The following is a 16,075-nucleotide window of genomic DNA, read 5'->3' as shown; positions in this document are numbered from 1 at the left end:
TCATCTTCTTCCCCAAATCACATTCTTTCTCAAAGAAAGAAAAGTTTGTTGGCGGTTATTCAACTCTACATCGACGATAAAATGAAATTGATAGCTCCAAAATTATTTTTTTTCAAATTTTTTATATCATTTTTGATAAATTTAATGACCACATATGAATTTGAGTAAAAAATTTTGTTCAAAAATTGTGATAAATAAATATCGGTCAACTATTTTTATACGTAAAAATCATTTATCTTTGTTCATCTTTTTCATACTTGTTCCTTGTTTTTATGAGATTTGAAATAAATCATACGAAGATTTTTTTTCAAATCTGAATCTTTATAGTTGATTTTCATTTATCTTCATATATTTGGAAGATATAAATTTTTTTTATATAAAAAAAGAAAGAAAAAATTGTATTGGAGCTAAAATGAAAAAAGTTTTGTAAACTAAATTATGAAGAAGATGATAGATAGGAAGTGAGGTATTTTTTTTTGAAAAAAGTGTAAATAAAGAAGAAAATATCTTTTAAGTTAAGTATAATATCAAGTGTCAATAAAAGAAGAAAAAATGTAAAATAAAATAAAAAAGACACTATTTGAAGTCTTTTCACGCGCTTGAGGGATGTGCAATACAATACACATTTTTTGTCATATTAGCATTTTGTGTCTAATAGGTACATGTTTTGAACAATTTAGATGTTCAATAGGTACAAGTTTCTGTTCAGATATCTAAGTTAATTATGCGGATAATTTTGAGAAGCGGTATATGACTTAAGCCTATTTTATATCTTAAAATACAGTATACACAATACACAAAAAAAAATAAAAAATAAAAAATGCAGTCAATGCAAGGACCAAAAAGAAAAAAAGAAAAGAAGGAGAATTTGGTCATTTCGGAGTAGATGAGAAGAAAAGAACCTTGTTCGACTTTGTCAATACGAAGAAGAAAAGAAAAAATTACACCAAAAAGAGCAAAAATGGCGTTGCAATGGATGATATTGACGTACGTGGTGGCAGCAGAGGCAGCAATAGCTATTCTGCTAACATTGCCATCTCCTAAACCTCTCAAATCTCGTTTTGTTTCACTAATTTCACTTGCCCTTCAACCCTCTCTTTTCGTCGTCCCTTTCTCTGCCTTTCAGCTCCTCGGTACTTCATTTTTATTTGCTACTTCCTTATTTCTTATAATTATGTGATATTGAGACTTAGTTTTTGTTTTTGTTCTTCTTCTCTTAGATATTTATTGGAAAAATGAGCATCGATTGATGTGTACGGGTGAGATTTGCACAGCTTCCGAGAGGGACCGCTATGAGAAATCGGTAAATTTTTCTTTCCCCCCTTTTTCGGAACGATTTTATTTATAGTAATTTTTACTGGGTGAGTTTAAATTGTGTTGAAAAGGAAAATTGGTCCTACAGTGCCATTTCAACTAAATTCTATGATTGATAACCAATTAGTTTCTACAATTTTGATGGAGACAATATTTGCTTGATAACCCTGTGTTGCTTGTACCTAGATGTGGGGTTCATTTTGAGTTGTTTAGGTGTTTGATTTACTGAAGACTGCAAGTTTAGGATTGAGATATAACTAAATTGTTATACACCTGTGTGCAAAATGGCTAATAAAGCATGATACTTAGGTTGCATATGCGTGATATTTGATTGTCATTCGTTAGAATTAGAAAAGATTTTGGATTTTCAAGTAAATCATTTGCAGTTTAAGAAGTTCGACTTTAAGTATATTACTACTTCTTGGCTGTGTGAGTTTAGCAATAGTCGTGGAACTGAAATCAGATTGACGAGTATACATATATATCTTAGATTATTTGTGAAGTTGGTCTTCTGTATTTTCTGTAAGTCTTATTTTTTGCGTTCTAGTTGGTGATGCACTAAGGGAAATGCAGTTGTATATATTGTTCACTTATAGAGGCAAGTTAGATGCTGGTGCAAGAAAAAGGGTGAAACCAGAAGTGGCTTTTTGTAGTCTGGCCATGAACTTATCTAGTGATGAACTGGTGATAGTCGGACATATATAAGATATCAGGTCTATTAGGAAAGGAAAGTTTTCCGTAGTTTAGGTTAACCACAAATAGGTGAAATAAACAGAAAGTAAGATAAGTTCGTGACAAATCAAGGAATGAAGGTAGTGATCATAACTTATTTCATTTAGGGGAAGTGCTTATTTTTTCATCAATTTATATAACCTAATACCAATGCATCAAGCTGAAGGAAACCTTCAACTCAATTTCTTGATTGTTTGGTTGAAATTTCAGCTGAGAGTTTGCTACAGTAAGGTACCACTTCAGAAATGAAGCAGCTGAAGGAACAACTCTTACTAGTCTAGTTCTGTGTTTTCAGAAAGATGTGGCTGGTTACCCTTCTAAAGCGACTGCACCATTTTGCGAGTCTTCTGTATTTTGTTCTAACGCATCATCTAGCATGTTCGATGAAGACTACTGCACAAACATGTTTACTTCTTTAACATTATTAAAGTGGGGAAAATAGAGCATTTCAGTTGCAGGTCCTCTAGTTTTTATTCAAGTACCTCAGTGGTGGCATTATGGTGAGACTGAGATCAATTAATGGCTGCTATTGGACAAGTGGATCAGCCCTCTTCTTTTGTGTCCGTGGATCAAATTTGTGTGATATGTTAAACATATTGTAAATAAGAAATGGTCCTAATATTAAGTGTTTACTGGATGTCCCTGAAGGGACAGTCCCCAGATTAATTTCATATCCTGTGATATGTAGAATCGCCTTGATCTGCAAACGTCAGTCTAGTATATCAGATATTGTAGAGTACAAAATATTAAAGTTGGTAAATGCTGAATACTGAATTCCTGAGCTATATACCCTTGCATTTTCCGGATAATTGGGGAAATGTGCTGTGTGATGCATGGATTCCACTTGTTCTCTGTTCTTTTTCCCCTTTGTTCTTGCACAGAAATAGAAGCACATTGATGTTATGTTATCTAGCTTATGACTTCCTTTTCCCTTCTGTTTGTGTCTCCGCTCATGTTCTGCAGATCTACAAGGCTCAAAGAAATGTGATCCTATGTTTTGCGGCATGCCTTCTCTACTGGTACATCAACAGAATCATTGCGTCCCTTATATGTAATTTTACTTTCTTTCGAAATGTCTCTCCTTTATAATTTAATGCATTTTCATTGTGCTCTTTTATGTGTGTGAAGGTGTATCTATCGCGTTTGCAAGTACTACAAGGAGATACAGAGCATTGAAGAAGTAGAAAAGAGATACAAAGACCAGTAGCTGTCTATCTATGCACCAATCATATTAATCAAGGCTACTTGTAGCTGAAGTAACATCTAGACCATGCAATGTAACATAATATGAGTCTTGTGTTTGCTTTACAAGCCATCACTATGAATCTTTTACTACTACATATTGAAAAGAGTTTGCGAAAGAGAAGAAAGTCTAACAATATATGGAAATTTCTTTATAATTCACTTTCCTTTCCAATCAGTACATTCCAATATCACAGGGTGAAATATAAAAGCCACAAGAAAGAGGCCCAAAAACACCAAAAAAGAAAAAAATCTACTATGACATTTTTGCTACAGAAAGAATCAAGCAGTATGCCTCTTCTTCTTCTTTGTCTTCAACCTATCACATAAGAAAGTTTTCTCTAATTGATCCACCCTCTGTGCCAGCGAATTCAGCATTCGTGTTTGTAGTTCATTTTTGTGGCACAGTTCAGTCATCATTCTCATCATATTCTCATTCTTCTCCACCATTTTCTCCAACAACTCTCGGTTTCTTCTACTCTCTTCTCCCCCATCAAACTTGTGTGACCTTGTTTCATTCTCATTCTCATTCACATCCTCAACTACTTCGATCAAATCCCCAACTTCACCTCTCTCCACACTTTCCTCCACACATTCGAGCATTGGACAGTCCGTTTCCTGCTTCACCTCCTGCAATCCTTCACACTTCTCATCCGGCGGTGCTACATCGTGTTCACCCTCTACGGGTGTTTTCTCATCATTTGATGCCGCTTGAGTTTCTACATCCACACTCTGCTCTGACAGATGACAAAGTTCATTCTGATTTGTCAATTTTCCATCTTCATCCTGATTTCCTGTTGAATTGGGGATGTCTCCGGTCTGATTGGCTGGTTCAGAGAGTTCATCGGATTGATTCTCCTCTTCAGCTGCAATTTGATTTGCAGCAGCAACAATGCAGTCGACTTTCTCTTGCAAGTAGATGGCCTTTCTAATCACAGCCTTTCTGCACTCCCTAACACCGGAATCAATTCCACGAATGGAGTCCAACTTGAAAAGCAGAGACATCAGCGTCTCATTCACCCGCAACCTTTCCCTTTCATCTCTACGAATCAACTCCGCCGTTTCTCTACACAAAAGCTTCCGCTCAACATCTTCCACCTCTTTTCGTATCGACTTGATTCTCTTCACGCTTTTTCTCACCAAAAAGCCTCTGAATACCTTCTGGATCTTCAACACTGAAGCGGACCTATCCGGCTCAGATTTCTCTGTCGCCGAGGCCAAAACGGACCGCTCGGGATCCGAACTGACGAAATGGACCGGAATCTGAACAACCTTGGAGGCCGGCTTGATTCCGGCAGGTTTCTGGTGAATCGATTGCACTGGAATTCCTCTCATGTTTGAGGAATAGCCAGGGCGAGCTGACTGGGGCCAATAGCTTCCGTATAATGGATACTCCATTGTTAACTTTGATCGCTTTGTTGAGATATATTGATCGCCAATGAAGTCTGAAGTTTTTGTTGTACATGCAATGAGAGAAGCTGTGAAGCTTTCTGGTATTTATGCGGTTGAGAAAGAAACTGAACTGAATTTTCCAGAGCGTTCAGGAATTTTTGGAAGGGCACAAAAATATCTTAGCTTTCGCTAGAGTGATGTAGAATGTTCTATCCCTCTAAATTCAATTAAAACATGTCTTTAACCAATTAATTAAATATAGAAAAATTTTAAAAATATTTTCCTTTCATATCAAATACGCTCTTAATTTAAAAAAAATAATAATATTGAAACTCAATCACTTATTTTGCAATTTTTATGTTGAGTTCTATTTTTCAAAGATATTTATATTGGATCCTCGAATATGACTAGGGGTGTGCACTATTTTGATTAAATCAAAAAATTAAATCGAATTTTAATTTGGATTGGGTTTTTGAATTCTTGGTTTCATTTTGGATTTAAAATTTACTTTGTTTGATTTTTTGGTTTGATCTCGATTTTAGAAAAATGAAAATCGAAAAATCGGAAAAATCGAATTATATTATATAAATTATATATATACTGTATATATTAAATTGGAGTTAACCACTTTTGTCCCTTTATAGTTATTTTCATTATAATTTAGTTTATTTTCTTATGTTTGAACATCTATAATTGATATACTTTTAGGTATTGTGTTTTACGTTTTACTTGTGATTTATATCTAAAAGTATATTTAAGAAAGTCAATTTTATATATATATATATATATACACATATATATATAATTTTTTTAATTGTAAATAATTTTGTTATATTTCTTGTTGACGTAACCAATTAACCAAATCGAAAAAATTTCAAACCAAAAAGAGAAAAATCAAACCAAATCGAATTTATTTGGTTTGGATTGGATTACACTTCTTCAAAAGCAAAAATCGAAAATTCAAACCGAATAATATAAAATCGAACCGAAAAATTGAATGTACACCCCTAAATATGACCAACGAAAAAAACACCTAAGATTATTGACAATCACTCAGAGTTATAATAATGTATTAAAACAATCGATCCAATCAATTAAATAAATTTGGTTTCTTAAATATTAAATGTGTATTACGGAAATTATTGTCCAGTCACATTTTTGGCATAGTTGACTGCAGATTATATTTATGGCTCCAATTTTCTTAAGTTATTAACTTCTTCGCATGTTAATAAAAACAATTATAATTTATATATAAATATAAACATGCATTTATTAATTTTACTATTTCAAATAACGTAATGTACCTCTAATTAATTCGATCAAACATAAAGTTTTCATTTAATTCATATCTAATTACCTTCAAATTCATATATCTTATTCATATCGTCTTATTAGGATTTATATTCAATTTTTTAAAGAGAGAATTTTTACTATCGAGTTAAAATAGTTTTTTCATTATTACAAATAGAAATATCAATATTTATCTTTTCTTGATCCGATTTATTTCAATCTATTCTTATGGTACCTCTAAATTCGGTCAAAACATAAGGTTTTCAAGAACATTTCATTCTATTCCCTTGCTTATACCTACTCTCTAGCTTTCCCACTCATACTCCCACTTTCATTCCCATTTTCTTCCTATAAATACTTCATTCATCGAAGTTATATTCGTCAAATTACATTTACTTAGTATATTCAAATACCAAAAAGAGAAAAAAAATCAAAAAAAAAAAAAAGAGGTTGGGACTGAAGTATAACAATTTGTGCTTCTTTCTCAATTTCCTTTGTTGTCAAATCCTAATACAGAACCATGGCTAAATTTTCCAATAATTCCATGGTTCTGTGCTTTTTGGTAGCCATTGTTTTTGTTATCTCTAGTGCAAGTGCATCTACTAGGCTTAAGAAATTTAATCACCCAACTAAAGGTGATGGTACTCTTAATTTCTTGGTTATTGGTGACTGGGGACGAAGGGGTACTTATAATCAATCTCACGTAGCTCGCCACGTAAATACCATTTCTCTTTTATTTGTCTTTTGTCAATTTTATTAATGAATCGTGTGATTAACTCATTTAAAAACTTGTATACAGATGGAAAGAGTCGGAGAGAAGTTAGACATTGATTTTGTATTATCAACGGGTGACAATTTCTATGATAACGGATTAACAGGAGTAAATGATACAAATTTTGTAGAATCATTTACTAACATATACACAGCAAAGAGCTTACAAAAACAATGGTACAGCGGTACGTTTCTCAAAATAAGTACAATTTTCTTTTTACTAGAGCTGTAAATATAGATCGGCCTAGTCCATATTGACAATTCTAATTATGACTTGTGAACTTTTGTTTTCGTGCAGTATTAGGCAACCACGATTACAGAGGAAATGTAGAAGCACAACTCAGTCCTTACCTTAGGAAAATTGATAGCAGATGGATTTGTTTAAGGTCTTTCGTAGTTAATGCAGGTACAAACTGATCTCTTGTTAAATAATTTAATCAACTTTATCTGTTCGTCGTTCTGATTTTTATTGTTTGAAGAAATTGCTGAAATATTCATGGTGGATACAACTCCATTTGAGGAGAAATATTTCACTACTCCTAAGGATCACATCTACGATTGGCGTGGTGTGCTCCCTAGACATGCATACATGGCTAGCGTAGTAAAAGTAAGTTAAATGTAGACTTCATCAATATTCGTCTAAAAATCATTTCTCATACATTTTAATTTCAAATGATCTATTTTTTTAATAGGAACTCGAAAAGGCCTTGAGTGAATCGACAGCGAAATGGAAGATTGTACTAGGTCACCATGCCATTAGAAGTGCAGGACATCACGGTGACACTCAGATACTTGTGGATCGTTTTCTTCCTATTCTTAGGGTAAACTTTCTCTCTGTTTCATTCACACCTATCAATTGCTCTTGACTCGAAATGTGTTTATAACGTTATTGATTTGCCTCTTGAAATTACAGAAGTACGATGTTGATTTTTACATGAACGGACATGACCACTGTCTTGAACATATTAGCGACACTGAAAGGTGAAACTAGACTTCAAATGTTGCAAAATGACTTTCATTTTAGCAACATGATGTTGATTTTTGTGTTTGATGTTTGCAGCCCGTTGCAATTTTTAGTAAGTGGAGCAGGTTCAAAGGCATGGAGAGGAGATATTAAAGGAATAAATAGAGATGGTGTGCATTTTTTCCATGATGGACAAGGTTTCATGTCTGTTGAGTTGACACCAACAGAGGCTGAGATCAAATATTATGATGTTTTTGGTAGAATTAGACATAGGTGGAATAGGTCCAAGAATCTTCTTCACTCTGCTATGTAAAAAAAAGATTCTTTTTTGGTTGTAGATACTAAGTTAGATGTAGAAAAGAAATTGGATTCTTTGTTTTTGTTGTTGTTGTTGAGATTGGATTGTGAAAGGAAGTAATCTCACACATTTAGGGTTAATGTATTAGAATTTAGATGGAATAACATATGACAGTTTTGCTCATGTTTGGTTAGTATTTTGAATCCTACATTGCAAATCAAAATGTGATCGTACTATGAATACAATTATGACCTACGTTGCGCCCCCGGGAGAAAATGTGGTAGCATCCGATAAGGGATTAGTAAAGGGGGTTGTTACTTACATGGTGTTGGATGACTTGGTTGTGAAGCCTATGTCTACTATTTCAAGTATCACTTTACTCAACCAATTCAGTATTAAGGATGTTGGTGTTCTTAAAGAGAAAGTTGTTACTTTGGGAATGGATGAGGTATACAAACTTTGTGTTCCAACAACTATTTTGTTACATTTTTTGTCTCTTTTATTTGCAAACATCAGAGACAACATCTTATATTATTTGCTTGTTGTTCAGGCTTTGAACCTGTTGAAGACTTCTCTGCAGTCCAAGAGTGTGTTGACCAGTGTTTTCATGGACAACATAAATGAATAATTCTCCTGTTTGTTCTGTATTTTGTATTTTGCTCTACTTTTCCTATGTTGTTCTAGTTGGTGTCTGTTTGTTCTGTATTTTGTATTTTGCTCTACTTTTCCTATGTTGTTCTAGATGGTGTCTTTTGCTTCTCTCTTTTTGCTTGGTTTATCTGTCTATGATGAAGTGGAATTATCTACTTCTATATTAAGTTCAAAATCTTGTCTTTTGTGGAATAGTTCTTGGTTTCTTGGATGCTTTTGCAGCCTATGAATTTTCTCGGTTCTTCAAAATGTTTATAGGTGCGTTCCAAATTCTCTAAAAGTAATTTATTTTGGAAGAATCCAACTTCGATACATTATTAGAAGTGAAGAGTTCTTGCGATGTATGTACAATTTGCTATAAAAATAAATATCACTGTTATATTTTTGGGTATATACATTCTAGTTTTTGGACGGCAGGGTCATCAATATCACTAAATTATGACGGAGCGTATATGCACATCATTTACGATAGTTAGGGAATATATTTGTCATTTTTCCCTTTATTTTTCTATTGAGTTTATTTTCTTTGTCTTCCGTTTTAATTTGTTTCGAATGTCTTGTATTTAAAATAAGTTAATTTTGAACGGGTATAAAATTAAGTGAAGAAAATCAAATAAAACATAAAAAAAAATAATACATAAAAATAAAGGATACATTCAAAAAAAAATTAAAAATACACATAATCTGTTAAAAATAATTAAAAGAGAAAATATAATAATTTAATTAAAAAAATTATACTGAAAAGAAATTAAAATAAATATTTTATAAAGAAAGAAATAAAAACAATGAAATATATATGAGTTTTATTATCAATAAATATGTGTACTAACTAATTATAAAGTTATGGGATAATGCACAAGTACCCTCCCAACCTATGCTCGAAATCTCAGAGACACAATTTACTATAATAAGGTCATATTACCCCTTATTTTATTAATAATTTTTCACCCTTTTTAGCCTTGGTGACACTACCGTGTGGGCCCAATGCCAGTTGATTGTTTTTTTCAAGCTAGTGTCACGTAGCCGAAAAGGGTAGAAAATTACTTATAAAATAAATTCAGGAGATAATAAAATCTTAGTGTAATATAAGTATGTTTCTGAGATTTTGGGCATAGGTTGAGTGGGATACTTGTGCATAAAGTTATCAATAAAAAAATGACATGTGTCCAATTTGTGCACTCATCACTTGTCCTCAAAAGAGTGTGTCACATGTCAGCGTTTGTGGTGTATTTGTTCCATTTTAAATTAGTTTAACGGGTATTAGAACTCTACTTAGTTTTTTGTGTGCCTCTGAAATTTTGATCATAGTCTAGAAGGTACTTATGCATTTTTTAACATAATTAGATTTTCTTTTTTTAAAAAAAGAAAAAGAAAGATATTTACATGTTATTATTATCAAATAATAACAATTAAAATATAGAAATAATAATAATAATAATATAATAATAATAATATTTTAAGTAATTAAAAAATAATGTGACACTTTTCTTAGTCCAGCATTGATATTTTTTTTTGTTATTGATAATTTCTCCTATATGTTTCTTTAACTTAATTGTACAAAAAAAAAGAAGGTAATCTATAAATCTTTAATAAAATAATCATTTACATTTGATATTGTTGAATATAAAAAGAGATCAAGCAATATATTTATCTAATTTTTCAATTTTTAAAGTTTTTTCTTGCATTATAATTAAAAAAATTGTTGAATCTAGATATAAAAAAAACATGTCATTACACTTCAGTAATTAAGGCTATAACTTCAACACAATTTCAAACATTAATTCTATAATTGTTTGTTTTCTTATACGTATCATTCTCTCCATAATTGCATCATTAAGAGAAGGAACCATTACTAATTTGAAAATTTAAAAGTCACGATATTTAATATATATTTTGGAATGAGTACTTGAATTAACTTATTTTTGTTATAAATCCATTGAATAGTGGATGACCATTTGGTTTATTCATGAACTACTAAATTCATGTATGTGTATTCCCTAGATGATATGAACCCCCCTTTTGGATAACAATGTAGATAACTATGTATCTACTAGTTATATGACTTTTGGGAGTGATATCTCAACACTATAAATAGAGATATCACTCACCATTTGATATATACTAGAATAAGAAAATTATCTCCTCTATCTTATACTTCTTGTCTTTTTCTTCTTATATTCTGAGCTTTCTTTGCAACACGTTATCAGCACGAAGTTGCTACTTGCAAAGGTAGTATATAAATATTTTTATTTGATTCACATATTCTCTCATAATTTCATTATGTCGAATTTATCCAAACTTGAGTTTGTGGCATTAGATATTTCTGGAAAGAATTATCTTTCATGGGTACTCGATGCTGAGATTCACTTGGCTGCTAAAGGTCTTGATGCCACTATTACTCAGGGAAATGAAGCATCGAGTCAAGATAAGGCGAAGGCTATGATTTTCCTTCGTCATCATCTTGATGAGGGCCTGAAGATTGAATATCTGACGGTAAAAGATCCACTTGAGTTGTGGACTGATTTAAAGGGGAGATATGACCACCTAAAGGCAACAGTGTTGCCAAGAGCTCGTTATGAGTGGATGCATTTACGGTTTCAAGATTTTAAGACCGTAATTGAATACAACTCTGCTGTATTCAGGATAACCTCCCAGTTAAAATTATGTGGGGAGACTATAAAAGATGAGGACATGTTGGAAAAGACACTTACTACTTTCCATGCCTCAAATGTGATATTGCAGCAGCAATATCGTGAAAAGGGTTTTCAGAAATATTCTGAACTAATCTCATGTCTTTTGGTGGCTGAGCAACATAATGCTCTTTTAATGAAAAATCATGAAGCTCGTCCCACTGGAGCTGCTCCATTACCGGAGGCAAATGTGGTGGAAGCACGTGATCAATCTGAAGTAAAAAGAGATGATCATCGGGGCTATAATAATGCACGGGGACGTGGCAAAGATAAAAGACGATACACTAATCGTCAAGGTGGTGGTCATAATAAAAGGGAGAACAACATGAGTTCTCAAAATAACCCCTCAAAAAGTAATTGTCGTCGTTGTGGCATGAAAGGCCATTGGAAGAATGAATGTCGCACACATGAGCATTTTGTAAGGCTCTATCAAAATTCCTTTAAAAAGAAAGGAAATAAAAGTGGTGCTTCCTCTTCCAATGCTCGAGCTGAGTCACATATGACTCTTAAAGATGATGATAAGCCGGGAACATCTCAGAAATATGATAAGGATATTGAAGCAAATTTGGCTTTAAAGGATGATGTTTTTGATGGCCTTGGTGACATTACTCATATGGAAGTTGATGACTTCTTTGGAGATCGAAACTGATGTTTGATCTTTTAGCTGGGGAATGAAGTCTGTTAATATTTTACTTATGTATTTTTAATTATTATGTTATTCATGTTGAAGTATTTAAATTTCCGTTGTTAATTTTGTTTCTTCCTTCTTTTAATGTATTTTATTTTAATGAAAATTAATAGAAATCCCCAGTTGTCAGTTGGATTCAAGATGAGTAATGGAGATGTATGCCTTCTTGATAGTGCTACAACACATACAATATTAAAAGAAAAGAAATACTTTTCTAATTTGGTTATGAAAATGGCATATGTCAACACAATATCAGGTAGTACAAAATTAATTGAGGGCTCTGGAAGAGCGACCTTATTACTACCTGGAGGGACAATATTAAGCATTGATAATGCATTATATTGTAGTAAGTCTCAAAGAAACTTATTAAGTTTCAAAGTTATTCGCCAAAATGGCTATCATGTTGAGACGGCTAATGAAGGAAAGGTTGAATACCTTTACATTACTACAATTAATGTAGAGAAGAAAATTGTGCATGAAAAATTACCTGCATTTTCTTCTGGGTTGTACTATACAAGTATAAGTACAGTTGAATCACATGCCGTAGTAAACAAAAGGTTTACTAATTTTAATGATTTTATCATTTGGCATGACCGGTTGGGCCATCCCGGATTTAATATGATGCGCAAAATCATTGAGAATTCACATGGGCACACCTTAAAGAGCCCAAATATCCTTCAATCAAAGGAATTCTCTTGTGCTGCTTGTTCTCAAGGAAAGTTGATCATTAAACCATCAACAGTTAAGGTTGGAATTGAATCCCCTGCGTTTCTGGAACGTATACAGGGTGATATATGTGGACCAATTCAACCTGCATGTGGACCCTTTAAATATTATATGGTCTTGATAGATGCTTCTACAAGATGGTCACATGTGTGTTTATTATCAACTCGCAACATGGCTTTTGCGAGATTGCTGGCTCAAATAATAAGATTGAAAGCACAATTTCCAGACTATACAATAAAGACAATCCGTCTAGATAATGCTGGTGAGTTTACATCTCAGGCATTTAATGACTATTGTATGTCTACTGGTATAACAGTTGAACATCCAGTTGCGCATGTTCACACTCAAAACGGTCTAGCAGAATCATTGATTAAACGTCTGCAATTGATAGCTAGACCATTACTAATGAGAACAAAGTTATCTGTGTCTATGTGGGGGCATGCTATTTTGCATGCAGCAGCACTTGTGCGCATAAGGCCGACCAATTATCATGAATTCTCCCCATTACAATTGACTTTTGGTCAAGAGCCAAACATTTCCCATCTTAGAATTTTTGGATGTGCGGTGTATGTCCCAATTGCTCCACCACAACGCACAAAGATGGGGCCCCAAAGAAGGTTGGGGATATATGTTGGGTATGAATCTCCTTCAATCATAAAATATTTGGAGCCTATGACTGGAGATTTATTTAAGGCAAGATTTGCTGATTGTCATTTTGATGAATCAGTATACCCAACATTAGGGGGAGAACATAAGTCGTTGGGAAAAGAGATAGATTGGAATTCATCAACTCTATCTCATCTGGATCCTCGAACAAACCAATGTGAGCAAGAAGTTCAAAGAATAATTTATTTGCAGAACATTGCAAATCAGCTACCAGATGCATTTACTAATCTTCCAAGGATTACTAAATCGCATATTCCAGCTGTTAATGCTCCAGTTCGAGTTGATATCCCGACGGAACAAATTGTTAAGGCAAATGAGTCTAGACCACATTTAAAGCGTGGTAGACCAATTGGTTCCAAGGATAAAAATCCTCGAAAGAGAAAAGGAATAAATGATCAAGATAATCATGGGTTGAAAGAAATTTCTCAAGATGAGACCCAAGTGATAACACATGATGATGAGGAGGTTCGAACTTCTGAAAATAATGAAATTTCAATGAATTATGTCTCGACGAGAAAGTTGTGGAACCGAAATAATGTTGTGATTGACAACATATTTGCCTATAATGTTGCTATTGAAATAATGCAACAAGATGAAGATTTTGAGCCAAAATCTGTTCACGAATGTAGACAGAGAAATGATTGGCCAAAATGGAAGGATGCAATTCAAGCTGAATTGGCTTCACTAGAAAAACGTGAAGTTTTTGGACCGATAATCCGAACACCTGAAGGTATCAAGCCAGTGGGGTACAAATGGGTTTTTGTACGAAAAAGAAATGAGAAAGGTGAAGTCATGAGATATAAGGCCCGACTCGTTGCTCAAGGTTTTTCTCAAAGACCTGGCATTGATTATATGGAGACATATTCTCCAGTGGTAGATGCAATCACCTTCAGATATCTCATAAATCTGGCAGTTCATGAAAAACTTGAAATGCGTCTAATGGACGTTGTCACAGCCTATCTATATGGCTCATTGGACCACAACATTTTCATGAAAATTCCTGAAGCATTCAAAGTGCCTGAAGCATACAAAGATTCAAGAGAAACTTGTTCAATAAAGCTTCAGAAATCTCTGTATGGATTGAAACAATCAGGAAGGATGTGGTACAATCGTCTGAGTGAATATTTGTTAAAGAAAGGGTACAAAAATGACCCGATTTGTCCCTGCATTTTCATTAAACGGTCGGGATCTGAATTTGTAATAATAGCTGTGTATGTTGATGATTTGAACATCATTGGAACTCGTAAAGAGCTTTTAGAAGCTGTTGAGTGTCTGAAAAAAGAATTCGAAATGAAAGATCTCGGCAAGACAAAATTTTGTCTTGGTCTACAGATTGAGAATTTGTCAAATGGAATACTTGTTCATCAATCAACGTACACAGAAAAGATACTAAAGCGTTTTTACATGGATAACTCACATCCATTGAGTACTCCAATGGTGGTAAGATCGCTTGACATCAATAGAGATCCATTTCGACCTCAAGAGAATGATGAAGAGCTTCTTGGTGATGAAACTCCTTATTTTAGTGCGATCGGGGCACTAATGTACCTTGCTAACAATACTCGACCAGATATCTGTTTTGCAGTAAGTCTAGTGGCAAGATTCAGTTCCTCCCCAACAAAAAGATATTGGAATGGTGTTAAACACATACTTCGATATCTTCGAGGGACCATGGACATGGGTGTATTCTATTCCAATGAATCCAAATTAGAACTGATTGGTTACGCAGATGCAGGGTATTTATCAGATCCGCATAAAGCTCGATCACAAACAGGCTATTTGTTTACATGTGGAGACACGGCAATATCTTGGCGATCAATGAAGCAAACATTGGTAGCCACTTCTTCAAATCATGCAGAAATAATAGCCATCCATGAAGCAAGTCGAGAGTGCGTCTGGTTGAGATCAATGACCCATCATATTCAGGAAATGTGTGGTTTTTCTTTGAAAAAGAATATACCAACCACAATGTACGAAGATAATGCTGCATGTATAGCTCAATTGAAAGGAGGATACATCAAAGGAGACCGGACAAAGCATATCTCACCAAAGTTCTTTTTCACGCATGATCTTCAACAAAATGGTGAGATAGAAGTTCAACAAATTCGTTCAAGTAATAATCTTGCTGATTTATTCACTAAGGCATTACCAACATCAACGTTTGAGAAGTTGAGATACAAGATTGGAATGCGCCGTCTCCGAGATATCAAGTAAAGTTTTCATTAGGGGGAGCGAAATACGCGTTTTACTCTTTTCCTTAACTATGGTTTTGTCCCAAGTTGGGTTTTCCTGGTAAGGTTTTTAACGAGGCAACATTCAAAGCGTATTATGAGATATGTGTACTCTTTTTCCTTCACTAGGCTTTTTCCCACTGGGTTTTTCCTAGTAAGGTTTTAACGAGGCACATAATCTATGGACATCCAAGGGGGAGTGTTATGAATCCATTGAATAGTGGATGACCATTTGGTTTATTCATGAACTACTAAATTCATGTATGTGTATTCCCTAGATGATATGAACCCCCCTTTTGGATAACAATGTATATAACTATGTATCTACTAGTTAAATGACTTTTGGGAGTGATATCTCAACACTATAAATAGAGATATCACTCACCATTTGATATATACTTGAATAAGAAAATTATCTCC

The 16,075-nt window shown here is 33.7% G+C and overlaps 4 protein-coding genes across 4 annotated transcripts; 3 read left to right on the top strand and 1 right to left on the bottom strand.

The window, feature by feature from the left end:
- The first annotated feature begins 868 nt into the window (after window positions 1-868).
- On the top strand, window positions 869-3,450 carry LOC107021059. Its single transcript, XM_015221637.2, has 4 exons — window positions 869-1,133; window positions 1,221-1,303; window positions 3,010-3,065; window positions 3,175-3,450. Exons 1-4 carry the CDS (start codon window positions 887-889, stop codon window positions 3,251-3,253), a joined length of 465 nt encoding a protein of 154 aa, XP_015077123.1. The 5' UTR covers window positions 869-886; the 3' UTR covers window positions 3,254-3,450.
- A 120-nt stretch (window positions 3,451-3,570) lies between these two features.
- LOC107022466 lies at window positions 3,571-4,686 on the bottom strand. The gene has a single exon (XM_015223068.1). The coding sequence runs from the start codon at window positions 4,684-4,686 to the stop codon at window positions 3,571-3,573; it is 1,116 nt and encodes a 371-aa protein (XP_015078554.1).
- Window positions 4,687-6,349: 1,663 nt separating this feature from the next.
- LOC107021795 (purple acid phosphatase 17-like) lies at window positions 6,350-8,186 on the top strand. The gene is made up of 7 exons (XM_015222505.2): window positions 6,350-6,685; window positions 6,770-6,926; window positions 7,040-7,147; window positions 7,221-7,348; window positions 7,434-7,562; window positions 7,655-7,722; window positions 7,802-8,186. Exons 1-7 carry the CDS (start codon window positions 6,491-6,493, stop codon window positions 8,016-8,018), a joined length of 1,002 nt encoding a protein of 333 aa, XP_015077991.1. The 5' UTR covers window positions 6,350-6,490; the 3' UTR covers window positions 8,019-8,186.
- Window positions 8,187-10,934: 2,748 nt separating this feature from the next.
- On the top strand, window positions 10,935-11,993 carry LOC107022465. The gene has a single exon (XM_015223067.1). It carries the CDS (start codon window positions 10,935-10,937, stop codon window positions 11,991-11,993), a length of 1,059 nt encoding a protein of 352 aa, XP_015078553.1.
- The last annotated feature ends 4,082 nt before the right edge of the window (window positions 11,994-16,075 follow it).

Source organism: Solanum pennellii, chromosome 6, assembly GCF_001406875.1.
Source record: "Solanum pennellii chromosome 6, SPENNV200".
Taxonomy (NCBI): domain Eukaryota; kingdom Viridiplantae; phylum Streptophyta; class Magnoliopsida; order Solanales; family Solanaceae; genus Solanum; species Solanum pennellii.
This window is presented reverse-complemented; position numbering and strand designations above follow the sequence as displayed.